Here is a 21,084-nt window from a genome sequence, read left to right on the forward strand (position 1 = left end):
CCACTTTCCTCTGTGAGGTCCATTTGACTTCAAAGACAGGTTTTCAGTTTTGACCCTCCTCCTAAGAATAGTCTGTCAAAGCAGATAAATTCAAAATGCCCGATTTCAGAAACTCTGCTTAGGGGTTATATAGCAGATGGGCCAGGAATCTGAATTTTTTAACAGCAGAGTCTGTTTTAGGTGATCTGAGGAACATACTTTGAGATAAATCACTCTAGGGATTCTTAGAGATCAGTTCCCCAAATGTCCCAGTTTGCCAGTCATTACCCCAAACTGCCCACACGTCCGGTGACCCAGACAGAAGCACTCTCTTTCTTATACAACACACCCAAGACAGACGTGATCATCCTAACTGGTCCTTCAGGAATATCTATAGTTCCTGAGGATGACTCTTCTTATCGTATATCAAAGAGAAAGTGTAGGTTGTCAGCAATTATATGCTGTTTTTAAAAACAGAGCCAAAATACTTGGGACACTGCTCTTGTTTGCCCCCTAACTAAAGCAGCTTTCACTAAGATATGATTTACCTTTTGAGGTTAATTAAAATCATCTGTGATTTGCTAAGCATGGGCTTGCAGACCACTTTGCAGAACAGTAAGGACACGCAGGCCCACAGGGCTGCACAAAGCAAGTGAGAATTTACCTGCGGCATTTCCAAGGCCTTCATGATGGCCGAGAAAGAATAGAGGTCCCCCATGGAGTCTTTCAGCTCCACTGCCACCTGGATGATCCTATTGAGGGTGGCTGCTCTGTCCTCCAAAGTGCCCGTGCAGCCCAGAATGTCCACTGCAATACCGATGGCCATCGTGTTGTGTCTGAGAGGGAGGAAAACAGCAGTCAGGCCCAGGGCCAACAGGACTAAGAGGAAACGAAACCAAATTGGCCAGGGAAAGGACTGGCTTTCCACCATTTGCTGCTATCGCCCTGAGATGCCCTGGCAGCTCAGCCGGTTTGGTTGCTGATTTCAACAGAGAGATCACCCCCATTAGGCTGATTGCAGCAGGGCTCCGGGGAGGCCTCAGTGGGTGTCCTATGGAGAGTCAAAAAGGACAGATGCCCCGGGACAGGGCTGTTCAGCCCTGGAGCAGGGGATGTGAAGAGGGCCCTCCTGGGGTGAAGCTGCTCCACGTGCAAGTGGGTTCCCTGTACCTTCCACCATGACAGGTCTGCGGAGATGCCAGGTCCCCCAACACACTGGGGAATCCCTTCCTCAGGGAAGCCCTGGGCCACCTCCACTGAGCCCCCTGGACTGGGGGATGCAAGGGACAGAAAAATGAGAGAACATGCTTGATTCAGGAAGACGACATGGATGTCAGAACAAAGAAAGAAATGAGGAGCTAAGGACAGAGTGTCTGTGGCTCCGGTCAAGGGGCCAGAAAAGGAATGGAGATGTGGACAAAGACTCAACAGTGGACCAGCAGGATTTCCCTGTAAGGTCAGACCTAATAAAATTGAAATCTTGTATCTGCCAACACTCCTCCCTTTTCTCATCCTGAACTACACAGGTCAACCTCGCAGACCCAAAACAGGAAGCAGAATGGCCTTTTCTCTACAGACAACGGGACCACTATGAATGGGGTCGCAGAGAGGTCTCCTTCCTGGTGGCAGCAGCACGGCCTGTAAACCTGCCTCTCCTCCCCCCTGTGGACCAGGAGTTCCTGCCTTGGGCCAGAGTAGCCTCAGGTAAATCTCTCCAGGCGCTGGTACAGTGCTGGAGCTGAAGCCCTGATTCAAAGCAATAGTCGAAACAATAAGACTTTGCCTTTGGAATTGGGCCACCTCGTCCTGAAAGTTCACAGCTAAGGATGTTACTCCAAGACCATGCTTCTCTCTGTGCCCAGGTGTGCTGGGGTCTCTCTCACTCTTCTAGAGCAAAGAGAGGTGTGATTCATCTAGTGCTTAGCGTTACTAGTTTCTCTAATGATTGTTAAATCAGTGATGGGCTCTGCTGTCTGTGAGTGTTTGCACATGTGGGTATGCAGTGTGCTTGCTCGGAGTGTGACCTTAGGCTGTTACCTGACTGCTCCACTCCCCCATTTCCTCATCTCTAAAATGGGAACAAGGGTTGCTGGGAGAAAGACTGTGTGTGTGTGTGTGTGTGTGTGTAAAGATAATTAAAGTGCCTGGCACCACAGCACCCAGCAAATACTAGTTACTAAAATTGTATCTATATGTGCATCTCTCCCTCTGTATCTTGGTCCCTTTTGCCTGTTGGTCTCTCTTTCCTTTTTCTTTATCTTTTATGCTGATTTCCTGTCTTTCCTAATTAATGGATCCTAAAATAGGCTTAAAGTCTATTTTTATTATCTGTTGTACTTATTGAAGAGTTTTGTTACCCATTTGCAAACTGTTAAGGTTGAGTCAAACATTTTAGATGTTTAATAGTAAACTAACTTCCCATGTTGCCTTCAACTGATTCTTTAATTCAGTGTTTTTTCCTGTGTTTTAATGGCCCTTAATAGAAGACAGGTTCTCTACTTCTTTAAGACCTGGCATTATATCAACAGCTATTTGGGTAATTATATCCATTCATTTAACCAACATTTGCCTCAAGGCTCCTGTGTACACCACCACGAGGAAACCAGCTCAGCAAGGCGGCCCTATAGCAGAAGCTCCCAGGGTCGGCAGGGGGAGGCACTAAACGTTATACGAAGGATATCTCTGCTTGCTAGGCTTGGAATGGGTGAAGTGGTAAGTTTAAGATGAAGGGTAGTTTGTATTCAATTCTCAAACACAATAATGTCATTTGATCCTGCAGGACTGCTATAACCTTGGCCTTTATTTAGTAAACACACTGTAACGGAGAAAACAGCTCTCCAAGCCCTAGCAGGTAGATCCCACAGGTCAGCCCTGAACAGGAAACAAGCCAAGGAGCCAGACCCCAGGCAGCAATCAGGAGAAAGAGGAAACGGATGTAGACAAGAGTGGAAGTCAGAAAATAGCCCAGAGAGAAGCCTCAAGCCTGCTGAGCTCAGCCTGGGCCTAGAATCCATGCCCAACACACACCTAAGGACACTGATAAAATAAGGCCTGCAACTGGGGAGTTTTCAGGCTGAAATGTATCACATGAGAAACGGGGACACATGGCAGCACAGCTGTCTCTGTGGAAACGATGACCACCGGGCCCAGACCAGGAAGGAGGGAAAGTTAGTGGAAATGAGAAGCCAGGCCCCTGCAGCATGGGGAGGGAGGAGGACGCCTGGAGAGCGGGGCTAGCATCTAGAACAGTCTGAGCAGGGAAAGTAGGGAAATTCGGAAGTCGGACCTACAATTGCCCAAAGGCACTGAACAACAGGCCAACAAGCACCCACCCTGGCCTCTGATCAAAGGCAGCAGGGGCCATTTCCTGTCCTCCTGCCTCCCAGAAGTTTTCCATTTGGTACTGTCGATGTTTCCTACGGGATGCATCTGTGGCTGTGAAGCCAAGGCAATAGCAGTATTGGAGCCATTTTATCTGCTTCACAGTCAGGTAACCTTGAAAGCAGCTGTTATCGACCCTCCCAGGCTATTTAAAATACAATGTTTGCTTTCTAGGGGCTGACAGCCTAGGACTGCACCGTCCACTAGCCACACGTGGCTCCTTACACTTAAAGTAGTGCACCGTAAAATTAAACATTGCATCCTTCAGTTGCCACATTTCAGGTGCCCGGTAGCAACATGTGGCTAGTGGCTGCTGTAATGAGATTTCTGCCATCACAGAGAGCTGCTGTACTGGACAGCGCTGTGACCCAGAACATCATGGAAAGCCATGGGCAGGGCATGACGGCACTCGGGCCCCCGGCCCCTGAATCACCCCTGCCCTCTTCTCACGAAAAGCCAGGGCCCTGGCTGTCCACTAAAGACCACATGTGTGTCGTGGTAATTGGGAACCTGGTTGGAGAAACAGAAAACTTAAGATAACAAGATAGTCTCATACACAAAAAACTATCTTTTCTTTTGTGCTGAAAAGGCCAACTTCTATGGTAATATGAGAATCTAGTCTAGTGCTTCTTTTCTTAAAAACGTGCCTCACTATTTCTATCTTTCTAATTTCTAAATATCCGATGTTCAAGTGAGTGGGTTTTAATGGACAGCCAGGGCCCTGGCTTTTTGTGAGAAGAGGGCAGTGATGCTTCAGAGGTCGGGGGCCCGAGTTCCATCATCCCCTGACCTCTGATCCCCCTATCTGTCCACCCTTCAGAGAAAACATTGTTCAGACTCTGTTCTTCCCAACTTCCCCACAAACTCCCACTTAATTCCTAAAGCAGTCTTGAACTCCGGAGACAAGGGGGCCGCAGCTCAGTGAGCTGGGCTGGAGGTGGTATGGCGTCCGTGCTCCGCCTGCCTGCAGTACTGCTCCCACCCCAGGCTGGCAGGGGCTGTGGTGAGCTGTGCTCCCAGGCAGATCGTCTGTCTGCTCCTCCACCTGCTCCTGGAGCAGGGACGGGAACGTGCTCTCTGTTTCCTGACTTCCTCTTTGCTGTCTCTTTGAGCTTCTCCAGGAATTCTCTGGCTACGGCTTCTGGGCTTCTGGGCCACCCGCCCTCAAGCGAGGCAGAACTGGGGTGGTGGGTGCCTAGCCTCTCCCAGCTCTGAAACCTGTGGCTCTGCAGCCTGTGGAGTTGAAAGTGCCATAAATGCAGAGCAGCACTGCTCACCTTTCAATGATGTCCAGGCGCAGCTGGTGGCCATAAGGCAAGGTGATGAGCTCCAGCCCTGAGCTCATGCCCATGTTCTTTCTCATCTCTTCAGAGACTTCAAGTATCCTCGCGACCTGTCAAGAACACAGGTTGAAATGAACTGGACCAGGACGTGGGCTTGCTGCAAACACGAATTTATCACATGGAAAGAAATACACTAAACTGGAACAGTGTGGATGCACTTGACTCGTTGCATTTCTTTTTAAGCAGTGGCATCTTAGGATAAAGTTTTAATATATTTGGAGGATTTTAATACACATACTGGAATGTAAAACCTGGGAGGAAAGCACCTAGATTGGTCTGCAGAATCTGCAGATTTGATGTTTCTGCCCGGTCAGAGAATGGTGCAGTTCTTCAAGCTTTTGTCTAACACAGGCTGGATCCTGCTGTGATGTTTTGCTGCCAACAGCAGGGCTGTGTGTGCGCAGAGCAAACGGATCCCCTGCAGTGGAAAAGCAGAGCTGTGTCCAAATGCTGCTCTGCTGCAGGCTCTGCCGTTCATGTTCTCACTTAACGGCAGGGCTGGCTCCTATTACCCTTAATTACACCTCTCCTGGGCTCAGGAAACGCAGCGTACGTCTGGAAACCATTAGAAACGTGTATAGCGATTTGAAACCCGAGGCCTCAAACACACCCACTTCTCGCCCACCACCCCCACCCCGCACGCCGAGAGGTCTTCCTTAAAGGAAATCTGGTTTGTTTGTCCCAGCCAGCTCTCCTCATCTCAATTCTAGTGTGTGATCACAGCTTATTGGAATCAGGTACTAGTTGACCACTTAGGGTTATTACATGCTACCTCCAAATACTACAACTGAGTTAGGCCGCCTCTAAAACGGGGCTGGCGACACTCACAGAGCACTGATGTACTAACAGTGGAACTAGCAGACACAGTGGGTCAAACAAACACTGGACATGTGGCAGGCGTGGGACAATCCCTCTCCCTGAGCCAGCGTTGTCCTCAACTATAATTATCCCGGGTATGTGAACAGTCCAGGTGTCTTCATAACAGGCCACGAAAAACATCTGGAAGTTTAGCTGATATTATTAACCTTGACCCTTAACTTCTGTGGTTGAGCAGAGGCACCACTGTCAGCCCCGGGGATGAACTGTCCAGTGCAGACTCCAGAATAGGATGCAGGATTCATACTCTGCTCTCTGGGCCTCAGTTTCCCCTTCTCTAACAAAACGGCTAAGTTCACCTTTCTCAAAGACTTTGCCAAGGATCAAATGACCCTAAAACCCCAGCTATTTAAAAAGTCAAGTTGTGAATCGTTGGCCACGTGGAAGGGGGAAGAATTCTGGCCGGATCTCTGGAAAGAGATTTACACCTTGACCATGACAAGACAGCCCTGATGCACACCCCGGCCACCTGCAATCACACACATTTTGCTTGCTTGTTTAGACACCTGTCCTGTCAGAGGCTCCAAACCCAATTCATCCAATTCATGCATACTCTGTGTAACAAGAGTCAAAGGCTTGTCATTGACTCAGTTTTACTCGGGAAGCTGTTTTCCTTTCCAGTCTGTTTTCCTTCAGTGTAAACATGCAATCCCCTGGTCACTTTCCTGACGTATTACCAGGAAATGCTGACACCTGCTTGCCCCAAGGCTGAGCTATGGAACAAGAGGGTCCTGAGGTCACAGTGCAGAGCCTGGATTAGGTCTCCTGGAAAAGCCTGGGGCCAGGCAGCTCAGAGATACAGAGGAGGGATGAACACTTGTAGAGGATTTACTATGAGCTGGACCCGGCAGTGCAGGGTGACATCAATGCCCCACGATGAGTAATTCTAGCCACCCTCTGCTCTTCTGATCTTAGCCATCCTAGCTTTGCAGGATCTCTGAAGTCTGCCTGATCCTCATCCCATTGCCTCGGGAGTTGCTGCAGTGACCCAGGGGAGCCCTGAGAGGGGCCTGGCCCTGCTCTCCTCCCAGCTGCCAGGGACCTTCTCCAGAGAAATGAGATTGCCTGGCTCCACTATCCGTGTCTGTTGTTCTCCGCAGAGGACTCTGATTTGCACTGTGCTCTTACGGGCCTGTCTCCCTCACTGAACTGCAAAGTTCTTTGAAGGCAGCAACCTGGCACGAGCTCAAAAGTAGACTTAAAAACAAGAAGGAAAGACCCCAGGCCCTCCCCCAGCTGACCCCATGTGCCCTTCACCACCCACACAGGGTGAATCCTCCATAAACCAACCCCTCCCCCCACGGCTTTTGACCTCTGAGTCTCGGCACATGTGTGTTGCCTGCCACCTGGAAGATGCCTTTTGTGTTCTTCATCAGGCCAACTCCTATTCAGCCTTCAAAACTCATCTCAGACATCTCCACCCTGATTCCCTGCCCTCCCCATGTTTAAGACCCTACCTCAGAGGCCCTGCAGGTCCTGTGCTTTCCCCTGCAGAGCATTTCCCACCTGGGCTGTGGTCTGAATTTTTGTGTCACTGTCGCTCCTGCCTCTCCCACCATGACCTGGCCTGGCTTGGCCCACGGTTGGTGCTCAACCAAGGCTCAATACAGAACACTAGTGAACACTTAGCTTCACTCTGGGGCAGGCATGGTATGAGGGCTTTAGTATTCACAACCACCTGGGCCGTGGCATTGTTCTCCTTTTAGAGACACCGAGAGGCAGGGGGAGGTGGCATTAGACTCAGGCAGTTCATCCCCAGAGGCCAGGCCCTTGGCCGCTGGGCCTCCCTTCTAGCTTCTGCAGAGCCCAGCGGGTGAGTGAGGCCAAGGCAGCGCCCGTTTGCAGGGTGGGAGGGGCTCAGCCCGGGGAGGGGCTCACACTGCTGGGCAGGCAGCCGCCAGGTGCTCAGGGCCATCCAACTGTCCTGACACCCCGAGCTCTGTGCACAGGTGGGAACCAGCACTTGGGCCCCAGATGCTGCCCAGCGCCTGCTCTCGGCTTCTGGTGGCCCCATCTGGTTGCATTTAGAGTCAGTAACAACAGCCTTTGTTTTGTTTCCCTCTTACAGACGCTAGTTGTGCGTGATTTGTTGGCAAAGCCCTGAAGTCAGTGGTTCAGGAAGAGAATAAGGAAATGGCAGGGGACTCTGGAGGGAGGAAGGAAGATTTAACAGCCCTGCCCTTGGGGGCTGGGAACGGGGGTCAGTCAGGGGGCTCCTGCTCAGGCCTCTGCCTCGCTGCTTGGGGGCTCTGTCCAGCCCCTCTTCCAGGGGTGCCTGAAGGCAGACAGGGGAGTGGGACCCTCACCAGGAGGACAAAATGCAAACAGAGAAACAGAACAAGAAGGAGGGCAGGCTGCACATTCCTTCAGTTGAGAACAGACTTCCAAGGCAGTGGGAAGGTTCCAGACTCTCCTGCAAAGAGTGGTCAGGCATCTCACCTCCTCCTAGACTACCACCAAGCCCCGCCTGAGGCCACAAGGGGGAAGGATTCATTTCCTCCTGGAAATTAGGCTGTTCTGTAAACCCGGACCCATGGTCCCACAAGGAGCTTCCTCCATGGAGAACCCAGACAGGTTCACGCCAGGCTCCTGGCCCATTGGTGTGGTTCTGCTCTCAGATCCAGGGCCCAGGATGAGAGCTACTTACTGGAACAGGAGACCTAAATCCTCTTCCTGCCCAAACAGGTTTAGCTCACATTAAAGTGAGGTAAGGTCTTAACAAGGCGAATTATCTGACCGCTTGGGGCACTGCCCAAGGACACCCAGCCCACCACGCGAACAGCCCTCGTTCTTCCAACACAGCCCCTTTCCTGGCAGCCCCCCAGACTGTTCACCCCAGAGCAGCCAGCACCTGCTTAATGTGCCTCATTAAGGAGGCCCTCTGCGCCCCTGTGAGCTTCAATCAACTGAGGAACTCACTGGGGGAGTACTCCGAGATTAGATTTTCTGCCATGATTCATGACCCAGGAAATTTATTTAGGAAAACCCAATTCCTCAATAAGCCCTGATCTTTGAAGCTAATTGACTCCACTGAGCTACAAAAGAAAAAGGACTTTAAATCTATCTAAGTCCTTATCTGTTGCTCAAATGAAGGGATCTGTCTCCTTATACTGAGGCATGGGCTAAGCACACCCCAGCCTTAAACACCTGCTTTCTAGAAATTTCTCTCTGAAGGATGAGGCTGTCTTGGGGCCAGCTATGGACAAAAGCCACCCATATCTAAAAGAAATGCTTCCTATCAAAAATGATGATGATGTAAACACAGATTTATGTAGTCACATGGAAAGATAGTCATGACATGTTGTTTGATGGAAGACAAAAAGGGTTTGGAATGGTATGTATAGATCTGTGCCATTTCTGTGGTAAACAAATAGATATGAATGCAATTATTATTTACATGTATCTATTTGCAGAATAAATGTTAACAACAGTGATCACCAAGAAGCTGGATTTTGTGTGATTTTTTCTTTTCTCTTAATCTGTATTGTATAATTTTTCTAAAATTGTATCTTATAATTGTATTTTATAGTTTTTCTAAATTGAGCAAGTAACTTTCAAAATGTTTATCCTAAAGACCATTTTCGTAACAATAAAACAAATATATAATGTACATATGTAGCATGTACAATGAAAATAAAAACAACCAAGGCTCTGCTACTCCAGAAACTACATTTTCATCTACAATCTACTCTTCTTTGGACTTGACTTCACCAGTTCTGATGGAGTTGAGGCTGGGGGAGAACTTGAAAATCCACACCAGCTGGGAGAAGGACATAGCAGGGGTGGAAGAGGGAAGGCACAGCCCTGGGTAGCAGCCTGCGTCCCTCTGTCTCAGGTGAATTGTACAAGCTTCCTGCCTGGGCAAGGGTTGTCCCGGCCTGTGGTCCCCACCCCTTAAATAAATCCCCACACCCAGGTTATCATCTGAGTTTTCCTGTGAGCAAAGCAGTCACAAGGTAAGGCCGAAGGAGCCCCAGACAGATCCCCCTTCCAAACATTCGGAAGTCCGACCAAACCCACCCGCCGGGCACCTACCTTGCAGTCCACGCTCAGCATGTGCTGGGCGATGACCTTGGGGTCGTTGTTGGTGAACAGTTCTTTCGCACGCTTCAGCATCGCAGTTTCCAGGGGCTTGTTCTCAGGAGGAAGGAGCTTCGACTCAAGGTCGTTGGGCTTGAAGGAGGAGGCAGTCTCCAGGAGGGGTGTCACGAATGTACCCTCGTCCTCCTGCCCCTCGTTCCTCTGGGTCAGCAGCGGCTCCCAAGGCTTTGCCCTGTCATCGTCATCAAGGATCAAGTAGCTGGTGTCAGAGTTCCGGGCAGCCGGCCCGCCGTTCTGCTTGGTGGTCAGCAGGTCCACGTAGCTGTCCTGAGCACAGAAGTGCGGCCGTGATGCCCCGTCGCAGCCTGCGGCCAAGGCTGGGTTCAGTTCGCAGTAGTTGGCCTCTGAGTTGAGCCAGGTGGAGGGAGACTGGGGAGCCTTGAGCATGGGCGCTTTGCAGGGCTTGGGGGGCGGTTTGGGGCATAGCTGGCTGTCTGAGCCCCTCAGCGCCCCCCCTGCCCTAGCGTCCGAGGAGACCCTCCGAACCACCGTTGGGCTCAGGGTGGGCTCGCTGCCTGTCCTGAAAACCGGTGAGTTTGGGCAGGGTCTTGTGCCCACACCTGGGGACTGAGGGGGCAGCTTACCACCTGTGGAGGATAAGAGAGGGTCAGAAAAAGCTCAGCTGTGCGAAGAACATGAAACAGACAAAACTAGAGCGACAGCTCCTGGCCCTCAATTCAGGCCCTAGGATTTCCATTTTCGCCCGTAAAAGATAAGTCAGTATGACCACCGCAGGCCCAATCTAGAGCAGTCTAGAGCAGTCTAGAGCAGTCTAGAGCATGTCAAGGGCTAAGATGGCCCCACCCCATTTCTGGGGGAATTCTAAATCCCAGCGACCACCGACAGCTGGGCAGCAATGTCATTTTATGGTCACAGAAGGTTAGTACAGTCAGAACAGGGAACTACATCGAGCTTGGAGGGCAGTGAGTAATCTAACCTTGCCCTAAGAAGCACAAGTCTTTAGCCACATAGCATAAAGGGGGGACCCGGAGTCACTCTCAAAGCCAGGGTGGATCCCAGCCAGCTTTAAGAAAGAGATAGAGACACACGGGGGAGGGAGAAAAAGACACTGAGATTACCCACATCCAAGCGGTTTACAAAGGGGCAGCAGGAAAATCACCCTGTGGTTCCCCAAGGAAGGTCAGTTACAAAAATAATGGAAAACAATCCCGTCGCCTATTAACATAATTGCTTACTTGATTTCCCCACATTCCATACCATCTCACTCTTCTGGTTGTGGCAGGAGAATGGAGAGGAAGAGGGGTCTCTACCAGGAGCCCCAGGACTGACCCACTCACCGTCTGCCCAGGGAGGAGACTAAGGGGGAGGTGCATTCGTTATGAAGACCACCAGTTAGCAACTGGGCTTAGAATCAGGAAACCTGGGTTCAAATGCTGGCTTCACCACTTACTAGACAGATGAATCTAGGTAGGTCACTTAATATCTGCGCCTCAGTTTTCTCAGCCACAAAGACAATAACCATGCCCACCTTGAAGGCTTGTTATGAGGCTTAAAAGCTTAAAAGCACCCATAAAGCGTCCAGCTCAGTGATTTGCATCTGGATATAGTTCTACAAACCCCTCATCCTACAGCCTGCAGACATGGAGTCTTCTGTCATTTCCAAATTAGGTGACCAGATGGGGCAGGGGAAACAGCCTGAAGGAAATCAGGGAAACACTGTCACCCTCCTCCTCCCAAATTCCCAAAGACCTACCAATTGGCAGGTAACTTTCCGACTGGTGGGCTTTGAGGGACAAGGCTCTTCTGTCCTGCATGTGATCCAGGCAGGCTGGCTGGCTACCACTCTTCTCTCTATTTCTAAAGCAACAGACAAGCAGGGCAGAAACATGTCATTAAATCGTAAAACCTTTAGGCAACGTCATGGAAAGTTTAAGAAAAAAAAAAAAAAAGATTGCTCAGAATGAGAGTGTTCCCGCACAGCCTAAGAGTAAAGGAATGTCTGGTGGAGGGTGGAAATTACTGATGGGGGCGATTAGTACATGACTCTGCTGTGGGCTCCGACCCTGCGTCCCCAGGACCAATCCAGTTAGGTCCTAGGCTGCCTCCTCTGAGCCTTTCCATCCTGTTGAGCAGATCAGGGTAAGGGTTTCAAGATACTCCCAGGAAAATCTGATGAACTGGAATGTGTACTTTTAACAGAGCCTAAAATTACTTACAGACCCAGAAGGAAAGACTTGTGTAACTAACATGCATTCTCCACCAGGCCTCACAGTGCCATGGTTAGGAAGGAAGCTGTGGGGCAGTTTCCATTTCAGTGCAAATCTCAGCGTCCCCCAGATAACCTGCGGGGTTGCCCCAGGAGGCTGTCGTACACGTCGAGGAGGATCCCACAGCCAGCCTCCTCGGGCCGAGTCGGGAAAAGGGACTTGGCGGGGTCACCAAGCAGCGGCTGCGAGGCACGGAGCACAGCCGCACAGGGAAAGGTGGAACGAAACGACAAGATCAGCTAGCATTCCTCTGTCCCTTGCCAATTCAGACTGGGAATTTCTCTAATTAGCACCAAAGAACAGAATTTCTCTTTTGCTAAAACAGAAAGCACTGCACCAGCCAAGTCGTAATGAACTTTAATCGGCCTCCCCCTCTCCAACGCCCCCGACAAGCTTATGTTACAGACATCGCCAAGTTCTTTCCTACCTTTGCAAGCACCAAAGAAACAAACCAAACCCCCCCAAACTTCCAGCAACAGAGAAATTCCAGCAACCCCTCAGAGATAAAGCAGGGCAGAGGGCAAATTCCAAAAGGCAATAGCTTCAGCGAGGCGATATTTAAGCAGTGATCACCGCCAGCAATTGGACTCCAGGGCCCCATCACCGGCCTGGAATGCAACCTGGCAGAGCGCACGCCTATGCCGGCGGCGGGCAGCCAACCAGCAGGCCCGACGTCAGGGAAGGTGTGGAGCCGCTGGCACGGAGGGGCAGGGCTTTGGGGCATCTTCCGTGCTGAGCCCACGCCACCCCTACGATTAGGCATCTCTGGGCCTACAACCTGTGCCAATGGGTGACAAGGCTTAGGGAGCTCTGCTCTCAAAGCGCAATCCAAAGAGTGGCTCTGTTAGGTTTGTATCGTCGACTTAGTGACCTTCTCAGCCTTTCTTTCATTTCTTATCTTTAAAAAAAAAAATCTGTATTTTAAATCCAGGCTGCTGAGGGCTGACCAGGCGGCCTTCCTCTCCAGCACCGTTCCTGGCAGGGGTTCTGTGGGTCATCCTGGCTCTGTTCACGACACTGACTGCCTGCTCACCAGTTCAGCAGCCAACCCCTGCCCCCCTCAAAAGAAACAGAAGAGAGGCCCCCTTTTTTTTTTTTTTTTTTCTTTTTTTGCGGTATGCGGGCCTCTCACTGTTGTGGCCTCTCCCGTTGCGGAGCACAGGCTCCGGATGCGCAGGCCCAGCGGCCATGGCTCATGGGCCCAGCCGCTCCGCGGCACATGGGATCCTCCCAGACCGGGGCACGAACCCGTATCCCCTGCATCGGCAGGCGGACTCTCAACGACTGCGCCACCAGGGAGGCCCGAGGCCCCCTTTTAATATTTTAAGGGATCTCACATCTGATCTTATTACCGTGAAAAGGAGAATTTCTAAATGTCAGCTCTTGCCTCCTTCCCTGCAACTGCCCTGAGTCCTGCATTCTACTGCTCTCCAGAAAACAATAATTATTAGGATTATGAACACTCACCTAGCACTTTCTATGGGCTGGCACTGTTTGAAGCACTTCGCAGATCTTAAACCATTTAACCCTCAAAAGCCCCACCTTTCCAAGAAACTGAGGCCCAGAGCAGGTAAGTAGCTTGTCCAGGGTTGACCAGGTCAGGGGTGGACCAGCGTTTGAGGGCAGGCAGCAGGGTCCACCGCCAGACGCTGACTAACATCTACCAGAGCTTCCTAGTAGCACACAGCCGTCATTTGTATTACTCACAGAGTCCTGTATTTTGCTTCTGAATTTTTGCAGTCTAGAGATTACAGTTTATGACATTTCCTCCTGGCCCAGAAAGAAAACCAGCGAGTGGAATAAAATATGTTGCGCAAGCTTGGACGCCAGGGAGCCGGAGAAGGGGACCCATGTAACTGAGGGGCTGGGACCCTACCATGCCTGCCTCTTGCCTGCTTTCCTTTCCTTAAATAAAAGGCACAAGGCCTCCTCTCTCCATGAGAGACAGGTCCTGTATTAACACAGGGCACGCCACTCATAGTCGACAGTGGGGCACCTCAGCTCGGCCTCCACTTCTCTGAACTCTTCTCCCCGAGATCCCCCGAGGGTCAGACTGCAGCCCCCGGGCTCTTGACGTCTCCTGTCTTAGGAATCTCGTCTGTTCTGACCTAGTCAACCACCCTCTCCCTTTGGACCAAGCCCTCATCTAAGCCTCCAGGCCTAACTTCCCTCCTGAACCCCAGAACTGTCGCTGAACACTGGCCCTCAGCAAGCCCACAGTCGCATCTCAGATGGAACAACTGGTTTTTCCTCTGAAGTCCACGCCCTCCGGTCCCTCCCGCGGTATCTGACTTGGCCTTCTCCATCTTCCCCTCATGCAGGAGAGCCTGGGGAAGGCTGGTTCTGAGTCTCCTGACCCTCACCCTACCCCACCCGCACAGCCTGACCCTCCACGGCTCACTAGCTGCTATCCCTGCCCTCCCCTTCCTCACTCCTCTCGCACAGCACCGTCCCGTCCAATTCTTAGGACATCCCGTTCCCCACATTGAGTCTCTGAGGCTCCTCCAATCCCCTAGCCTGGCATTAAGGCCTCCCCGATCTGGTGGGGGTCAGTCACCTCCCTAAACCTCCCCCTGCCAGCCCCCTGCACGGACCCTGTGTTCCAGCTCCACCAGTTTCCTCACTCCAAGCGACACTCGCCCCTTTTCTAACTCTACTCTTATGCTCAGGCTGAGCCCCCTCCCTCCCTGGGAATACGCTTCCCTTTGCAGCATCTATCCACATTTTCCCTAGCCTTCAGACTAGCCAGAATCCTTACCTCCTTCGCTGGGAGGTCTCTCCCACTCAGCCGTCCCCTTCCTCAGCAACTGCATCATTCATTTTTGGCACCAACTCAATTGGGAACTAATCACGCACTGCCTCGTGACAGTTATTCCAACGACACTTGACATTCTTCTTAACGTCGTTCATGGTTCTTCTGCTCCTGGGGGAGCACGCCTGCCTAGCTAAGCCTGGTCCCGGCCAGAGGGTCCCCCACGCTCCCAACACCGACCCAGGAGGCCCTGACCCACCTGAGGAGGTTGCCCCTGGGCAAGCTCTGTTCTCGGGCCTGGGGGCTGCCCGTGGTGAGGCTCAGCCTCTTGGCCACGTCCGGCCTTCCCTCGACGAGGCTGCCCTCCTGGGCCCGGCCGGGGGAGGTGCCGTAGTGCTCCTCCAGGCACCGCAGGGGCACCGTCCTGTTGATGGGCTGGAAGATGATGGCTCCGCTCTGCTGGGAGATGGGCCGCCGGTTGCCCACATAGCAGCGCACCAGGCCGGGGATGGAGTCGAAGCTCTCCATCTCAAACTGGTACTGCACTCGGCTGTAGGCCTCACTGAGCCGCAGGACCATCCGGCGGATCTTGAAGTGCTGAGGGAGGTTCTTCCACTGGCAGGTCAGGACAAAGTTTCCGGGGCTGGACAGAGAATCACGAACCAGGAAGTCACCATCTCGCTGCACGAGGTTTTCTGACACCTTTGGGACAAAACGGTGAGTGAGGAGTAGGCAAGGCAAGCTTAGCTGCGCTGCTCCCCACTCCTTTGGGCCAACAGAGGACAATGCTATTATGCCTCTTCTTCCTCAGTCGGCTCGTTGTCAAATGCCAAATTCTTAGAAGACCCACTCATTCATTTAAGAGCTATTTGCTGATCACCTACTATGTGCCAAGTACTACTGTAGGCACTGCGTTTACAGCAGTGAATGAAGCCGACGAGAGTCCCCGCTGCCTCAGAGCTTCTGTTTTTAGTGGACAGCTTCTAGTTTAGTGAGGACAAACGAGCAACAGGTACGGTATGTCAGATGTTGTAAAGTCAAGGAAGAAGTAAATTGGGATGAGGGCTGTCCTCTTAAATACTGTGGTTAGGAGGGTATCACGAGAAGATGATATTTATGCAGACCTGAAGGATATGAAGTGATGGAAAATAAATAAGAAAATTTGTGTCTGGTGGGTCTGATTCTCCCCCTTCCCCCAACAATTGGAGGAGGGTGTTTTTTGTCATCTACGAGTCACCCTCAGAGCCCTCTCCTAAGACGCCCCTCTCCAGGCCTGGTCGACGGGGAGGAGGGTCCACATGCAGGTGGAGTCCAGGCACTGTGGGATCGGCCCTTGAGTGTGGTTCTGGGCACACCGATTACTCTGGAGGGCCTGGAACAAAGAGGGCCGGGTCTCTCATCTCACATTGTTATTGGGAAGATTATATACCTGCATACATACTATATGCAAAGCACTAGTACAGTGCCTGGAACACAGCAGATGCTAAAAAAATCATTAGCTATAATGATGCTGATGTTTATAATAAAAGGAGAATTTATACTGTGTTGTAGTATGGTTGTTCCTGTAGCTAATCTGCCTGGGTTTGCATTCTGGCTCGTCTGTGTGACAAGTTACATGGACAAGTTACACTCAGTTTACATCATCTGTAAAACGGGGATAATATCACCTACAGAATAGCTATAAAGGTTTAAAGGACTAAAGTGTTGGCTATAACTATCATTATTATTGTCACAGTCTTTAGTTATACAATCGGGAGTGATGTATAGCTGAAAATTTACACTCATGGCAAATGGGAAACAAATTTTATGATCACGATCAGGAGAATGATGGTGGTGACAGACATAAGATTTATAAACTTTGATAAATTTTCTAGGACATGCCAACATTTGATCAGCTAGCTTAGAATAGTATGCTACCATGGTTACCTTAAAATTGCATCTTAGCCTTAAAAATGTTTTCACACAGAAATTCCATTTCTTGGAATTGAGCCTGACGAAATAATTATAGTCATGAACACAGTAGTTATCTTCAAGGATGTTGGGGAGAGTGCCCCGTACAGAATGGAGAAAGCACACAGTGGACACAGACAATGGAGACTAGTGTAGAAGAACATTTCAGAGCAGGAGAAAATTCCTAGGAAATAGCATTAAGGGAAGAAAGTGGGCTGCAAAGTTATATGCAGCATGAGCTCATACTTGAGTTGGAAAAGTCTGGCAGGATTTATATCGAAATGTTCATAGTGGTTATCTCCAGAAGGGAGAATTACAGGTAAGAGTTTAATTTTCTTCTTTTTACTCTATTTTCTACAATCGATTTTACACTAAAAGAAGAAAAAAAACAAAGTTAGAATCAGGATTATTTCTTTGATGGTGCTGAGAAAGCTGCTACATTAAAAAAAAACGTTCACAACATGATGCCTTTCCCTCACCCTCAGCCACCCCTTTCCTGTCATGCTGTCCTGCGTGACTGGTCAGATCAGGTTACAATAAAAACCCAAGGGAAACTCTATACCTCAATTCTGCACTTATTCTATTTTTCAATTTCTATACTATTAAATACAAAAATATCATTCATGGCTATGACCCAAAGGACAATCACACAAAGTCCATTCTGGCCATGAGTCTGTGGTCGTTGGTATATTCCTCTTCTTTCCCACCCCCGGGCCAGGGGCCGGGGAGGGGAGGGATGGAGAGTGAATAAGTGCCGGCCCCACTAGGGCAAAGGCGGCCCTGTTGCTATGGGTCACCCGCCCTGATGATACCCCCTCTTCACCTGAAATTAAACCACTGCCTTGAGAAGGAAGCAGGCTCCACAGGGTATGAGGCTGCAGGCAGCCGGCCAAGAGGTCAATTATCTGAACCGCAGCCCGGCCTCATATTCCCTTAGGTACCAGCCTGCGCGGCTGCCTCCCGCCTGCGCCTTGTTTACAGAACCACAGAACAGCTGCTCTCCCTTCATCCACTCACCGGCCGCCACGGGGAAACGTACTTTGGATTCCTGACCTTAGCTCTTCCCAAGGTCTCCTTAGAGACGGGCCTACGTTAAGTCACCACAGGCCACCCCGTAGTAGTGAGCTCTGGCTGAACCGGGGCTCGCTCCTGGTAGCCTCGGGCGTGTGACCCTGCGCGGGGGCGGGTACCTGTCGGGGGATGCGGCCGTGGTACCAGGCGTGGCTGCGCAAGTCCTCGCTGCTCAGCAGCAGCTCCTCTTCCAGCTCCTTCTTCAGCCTCTCCGGGGTCCTGTCCATGACGTGCCTCTCCTTGGAGAACTGCAACACAGGGTCACCAGTGATCTCCCAGCCTGCTGGGGCCGCGAGCCCAGGCCAGCCGGCTGGAGACGCCGGCCTTGCGGTCGGCTGCTTTGCTAATCAAACCAGCATATGCCCAAAGCCCTGGTCAGGTAGAGGAACCTGGATAATGATTACAATTAGCTGTGAACTTTCATTTCTCTGGCTGCAGAAAGCGTGTAGTAAAATTTTCACCTGCACTCGGGGACTATGATAGGAGAATCAGCCAAGCCGTTCCTTTTATCAGTCTACTCGGGTAGCAGCTGAAAACATGGGGAGCAGGGCAGGGGGCGCCAGGGAGAGATGTGCCAGGCCACCCAGAGAGCTTCCTCATTCTCCTTCAGAGCTGTCCTAACACAGAGCTGGGAAAGACAGAGTCCCAGCCGGCCCATGGTCCCAGGCCTGCAGGACAGTGCTGCCCAAGTGCAGTCCCTGGGCTGTCGTGATGGCTCTGAATTCTTTGCTACTGGCAAACTCCAGTTCAGGATCGAGTTTGCCTTTGGAAACGTTTAGAAAATTGGACAGAGTAATGTCTCTTGAATCTACTAACAGAAGTCTGAGTTTGTATTTTGTATGTGATTTTAATTTCATTTTTCTGATATTTCATTTTTTATGACAGATTGGAAAAGGAAACTTAAGTCAAAACAAAGAACTGGCTCTTCACCTCAAGTAGTTTGAGAATCACTGAATCTAGGTCACTGCACAGCGGCCGGGACAGGAGTTCTGGGTGGGTAACACTTGTTCCGGGTTTAATTTAGAACCCACGCCCACTTACAACATGTGAACTGAACTTGGACACCTGCCTGGTTCCCAGCAAAACCAGGCTCAGGGACTGTGGCTGAAGGTCATATGAGCAGGAAAAGGCTGTGTCCCTGTGTTTTCTCAACTTCCCCAGCTTGGCCTCAAAGGCCTGTAGGAATCACAAAACTATCCTCATCACACTGCCCTGCACCTTAGCAAGGAAAGAGCCCCCCAAACCTCCTCCACTCAAGAAGAAGAAAAAGACCTGGGATTTTACAGCTGGATTCTTATCCTCAGCCCACGAGGGCACTGGCCGCAGAGTGACTCCCGGGCTGTTTTCAAGGTGGGGCTCTGACTTACTAATTATTTACTTCTCCCTCCGCCTCTTCCCCACCACTCTTCTCACAGTGCAGGACCACCCCCCCGCCGAGTGTTTGATGGATGAGCTGAATTCCTATCAAAGAGATACTGATGTTGGCTGCCCCACAGCGCCCGCAGGCATTAGCACTGATGTTTGATACTGTCGGCTTCGATCATTAATTATGTACAGGTACATCTGAGGACAGCGCGCTGGGAAGACTTGAGTACAGAATGTAGATTGTCAACCAGGCCGCATTTGCTCACTGTTTATTGTCTGTCTTGCCTCCTGCTAGGTAATAAGCTTCCCGAGACCAGAAGCCCATCTGCCTTCTTCCCTGCTGCCTTCGGGCAATGCCTGAACACAAGGGTTACTCCGTACTCACTGAATGAACAAATAACCCAATGTCTAGGACTTTTCTTAGTTATGGAGGTTCTCCTGTTTCCTCTCAAATTATCTGAAGCCCTGGTTTAACCGGGCGGGTTGCCACACAGCTAATGGATGACTGACATTCCTCAGTCTTTCTCTCTTATAGGGAGATGTGGCCACATGGCTAAGTTTTGGCCAAGGCAGGGTAAACTGCCACGTTGGTGGGACTTCCAAGCTGAGATGTGATGGCCGGAGCTGCAAAACCATCCTGGATAATGAGGAAGAGGCCAAACCATAGGAATAGGGGAGCAGAAGGCCTGAACGAGCCCAGGTCCCTCACAACGGTGAGGCCAACACCCCAGCCCTGGACTGCCGGCCTCCAGGTCTTCCATGTGATCTTCTAGCTTTTTTAAGCCTGTTATTTTGGATGTTCCTGTCACTGGCAGCTGAGCTAAATCCTAACCGATACTGTGACCCTGGCCTCTCTTTAGCCACCCTGACAGTCTGTACACATAGCCTAAATCCCTTGGGCCAAGTCCTGGGTCCACTTCTTCTTGGTCTGAGCTCTGAAAATGCAGCAACCAGCAGGTCCTATCCTCTGTGTAACCCTCCACTGAAACTGTGTTCGCCCAGACCCCGAAAGCTATCCCCGTACTCTCCTCACTCCCTGATAGCCAACACCCAGGCCACGTCCCATCCTCCACCCCCTCTCGCTTTCTCAGCATCTCATAAACATCAAAGGTCTTCTGTAGCATTTTATATGGGACAATCTTTTACTTCAGGTTTTGAGATAATATTGTTTTGCACTTGTTACCAAAAATAAAAAGTCAGTTCTCGTTACTTCTGTCCTAACTCCTTAGAGGAAAGTCCACAGTTACTGTTCTCTCCCCCTGCAGACTCGGGAGCTGGGCACTCTAGGGAAGTACCTAGAGAAGAGAGAAAAGATCCGTAAGACTGACCCTCTCACATAATCTGGGACAGAAGACCAGACTTCAGAAAATATGCCCTTAAGCTCTTGTATAATTTGTGAAAAGTTAGGGGGTTACACAGTTGTCCAGACTTGTATTTTAAACGGGGAAGAGGAGAAGGGAAAGGGAGGGAGAGGAAGAGGGAGGGGGGAGGGGGAGGGGGTGGGAGGAAGGGAGGGAGCCAGAGCCAGAGCGAGCAAGAATTGCAAAGGGCTCTTCATTTCAAGCCAGTGAGGGCTGGTTCTACTGCATTAAAAGGAGCCGAGGGGGCCGCTGGGAGCTTCTGCGTCTACAGATGATGTGGGCAATGTCTCCCAAACAACTGAAGAGGCAATTCAGAAGTCACCCACATGTGGTCACTCTCGTGATTAAATAGTGGTTATTTGGGAGAGGATGCCTTCTAGAACTTTCACTCATTGTTTTAATCACATATATTAACGCAACTTTTATTTTTCCCAGGTGCCTATTTTATGACATCTTGACCTTGCTGACTCTGATTTTGCCGCTATAGGTAGGTACTTTGATGGGCTGTCAACCCCGTGGTTGGTGAGGGGTGACCATATAAGAAAGTAGTTTACACTGAATGGAAGTGCAGTACTCACTGACCTTTGGACCTTATGTTCTTCAACTGTCAGAGAAAGCAAGAAAATAATTACAAATAATCGATCTCTCAAACAAATGTTATAAATGTTACTAATGAC

General features: G+C 50.6%; 1 protein-coding gene across 7 annotated transcripts in view; it reads right to left on the minus strand.

Moving 5' to 3' along the window:
• Positions 1-21,084, minus strand: part of BCAR3 (BCAR3 adaptor protein, NSP family member) — a 261,968-nt gene that overhangs the window by 12,315 nt on the left and 228,569 nt on the right. For 5 of the 7 annotated variants that reach the window (XM_082614303.1, XM_082614304.1, XM_082614306.1 and 2 more), the window contains 6 exons: positions 17,801-17,929; positions 14,920-15,362; positions 11,395-11,498; positions 9,615-10,267; positions 4,638-4,753; positions 644-815 (listed from right to left, as the gene is read on the minus strand). In XM_082614303.1, the coding sequence (XP_082470429.1) occupies positions 644-815; positions 4,638-4,753; positions 9,615-10,267; positions 11,395-11,498; positions 14,920-15,362; positions 17,801-17,929 (1,617 nt within the window). Of the gene's footprint in view, positions 1-643; positions 816-4,637; positions 4,754-9,614; positions 10,268-11,394; positions 11,499-14,919; positions 15,363-17,800; positions 17,930-20,229; positions 20,324-21,084 lie in introns of those variants that run through there. The other 2 variants (XM_082614307.1, XM_082614309.1) reach the window with 2 other exon arrangements.

Source organism: Mesoplodon mirus, assembly GCF_964341445.2.
Source record: "Mesoplodon mirus genome assembly, chromosome: 3".
Lineage (NCBI taxonomy): Eukaryota > Metazoa > Chordata > Mammalia > Artiodactyla > Ziphiidae > Mesoplodon > Mesoplodon mirus.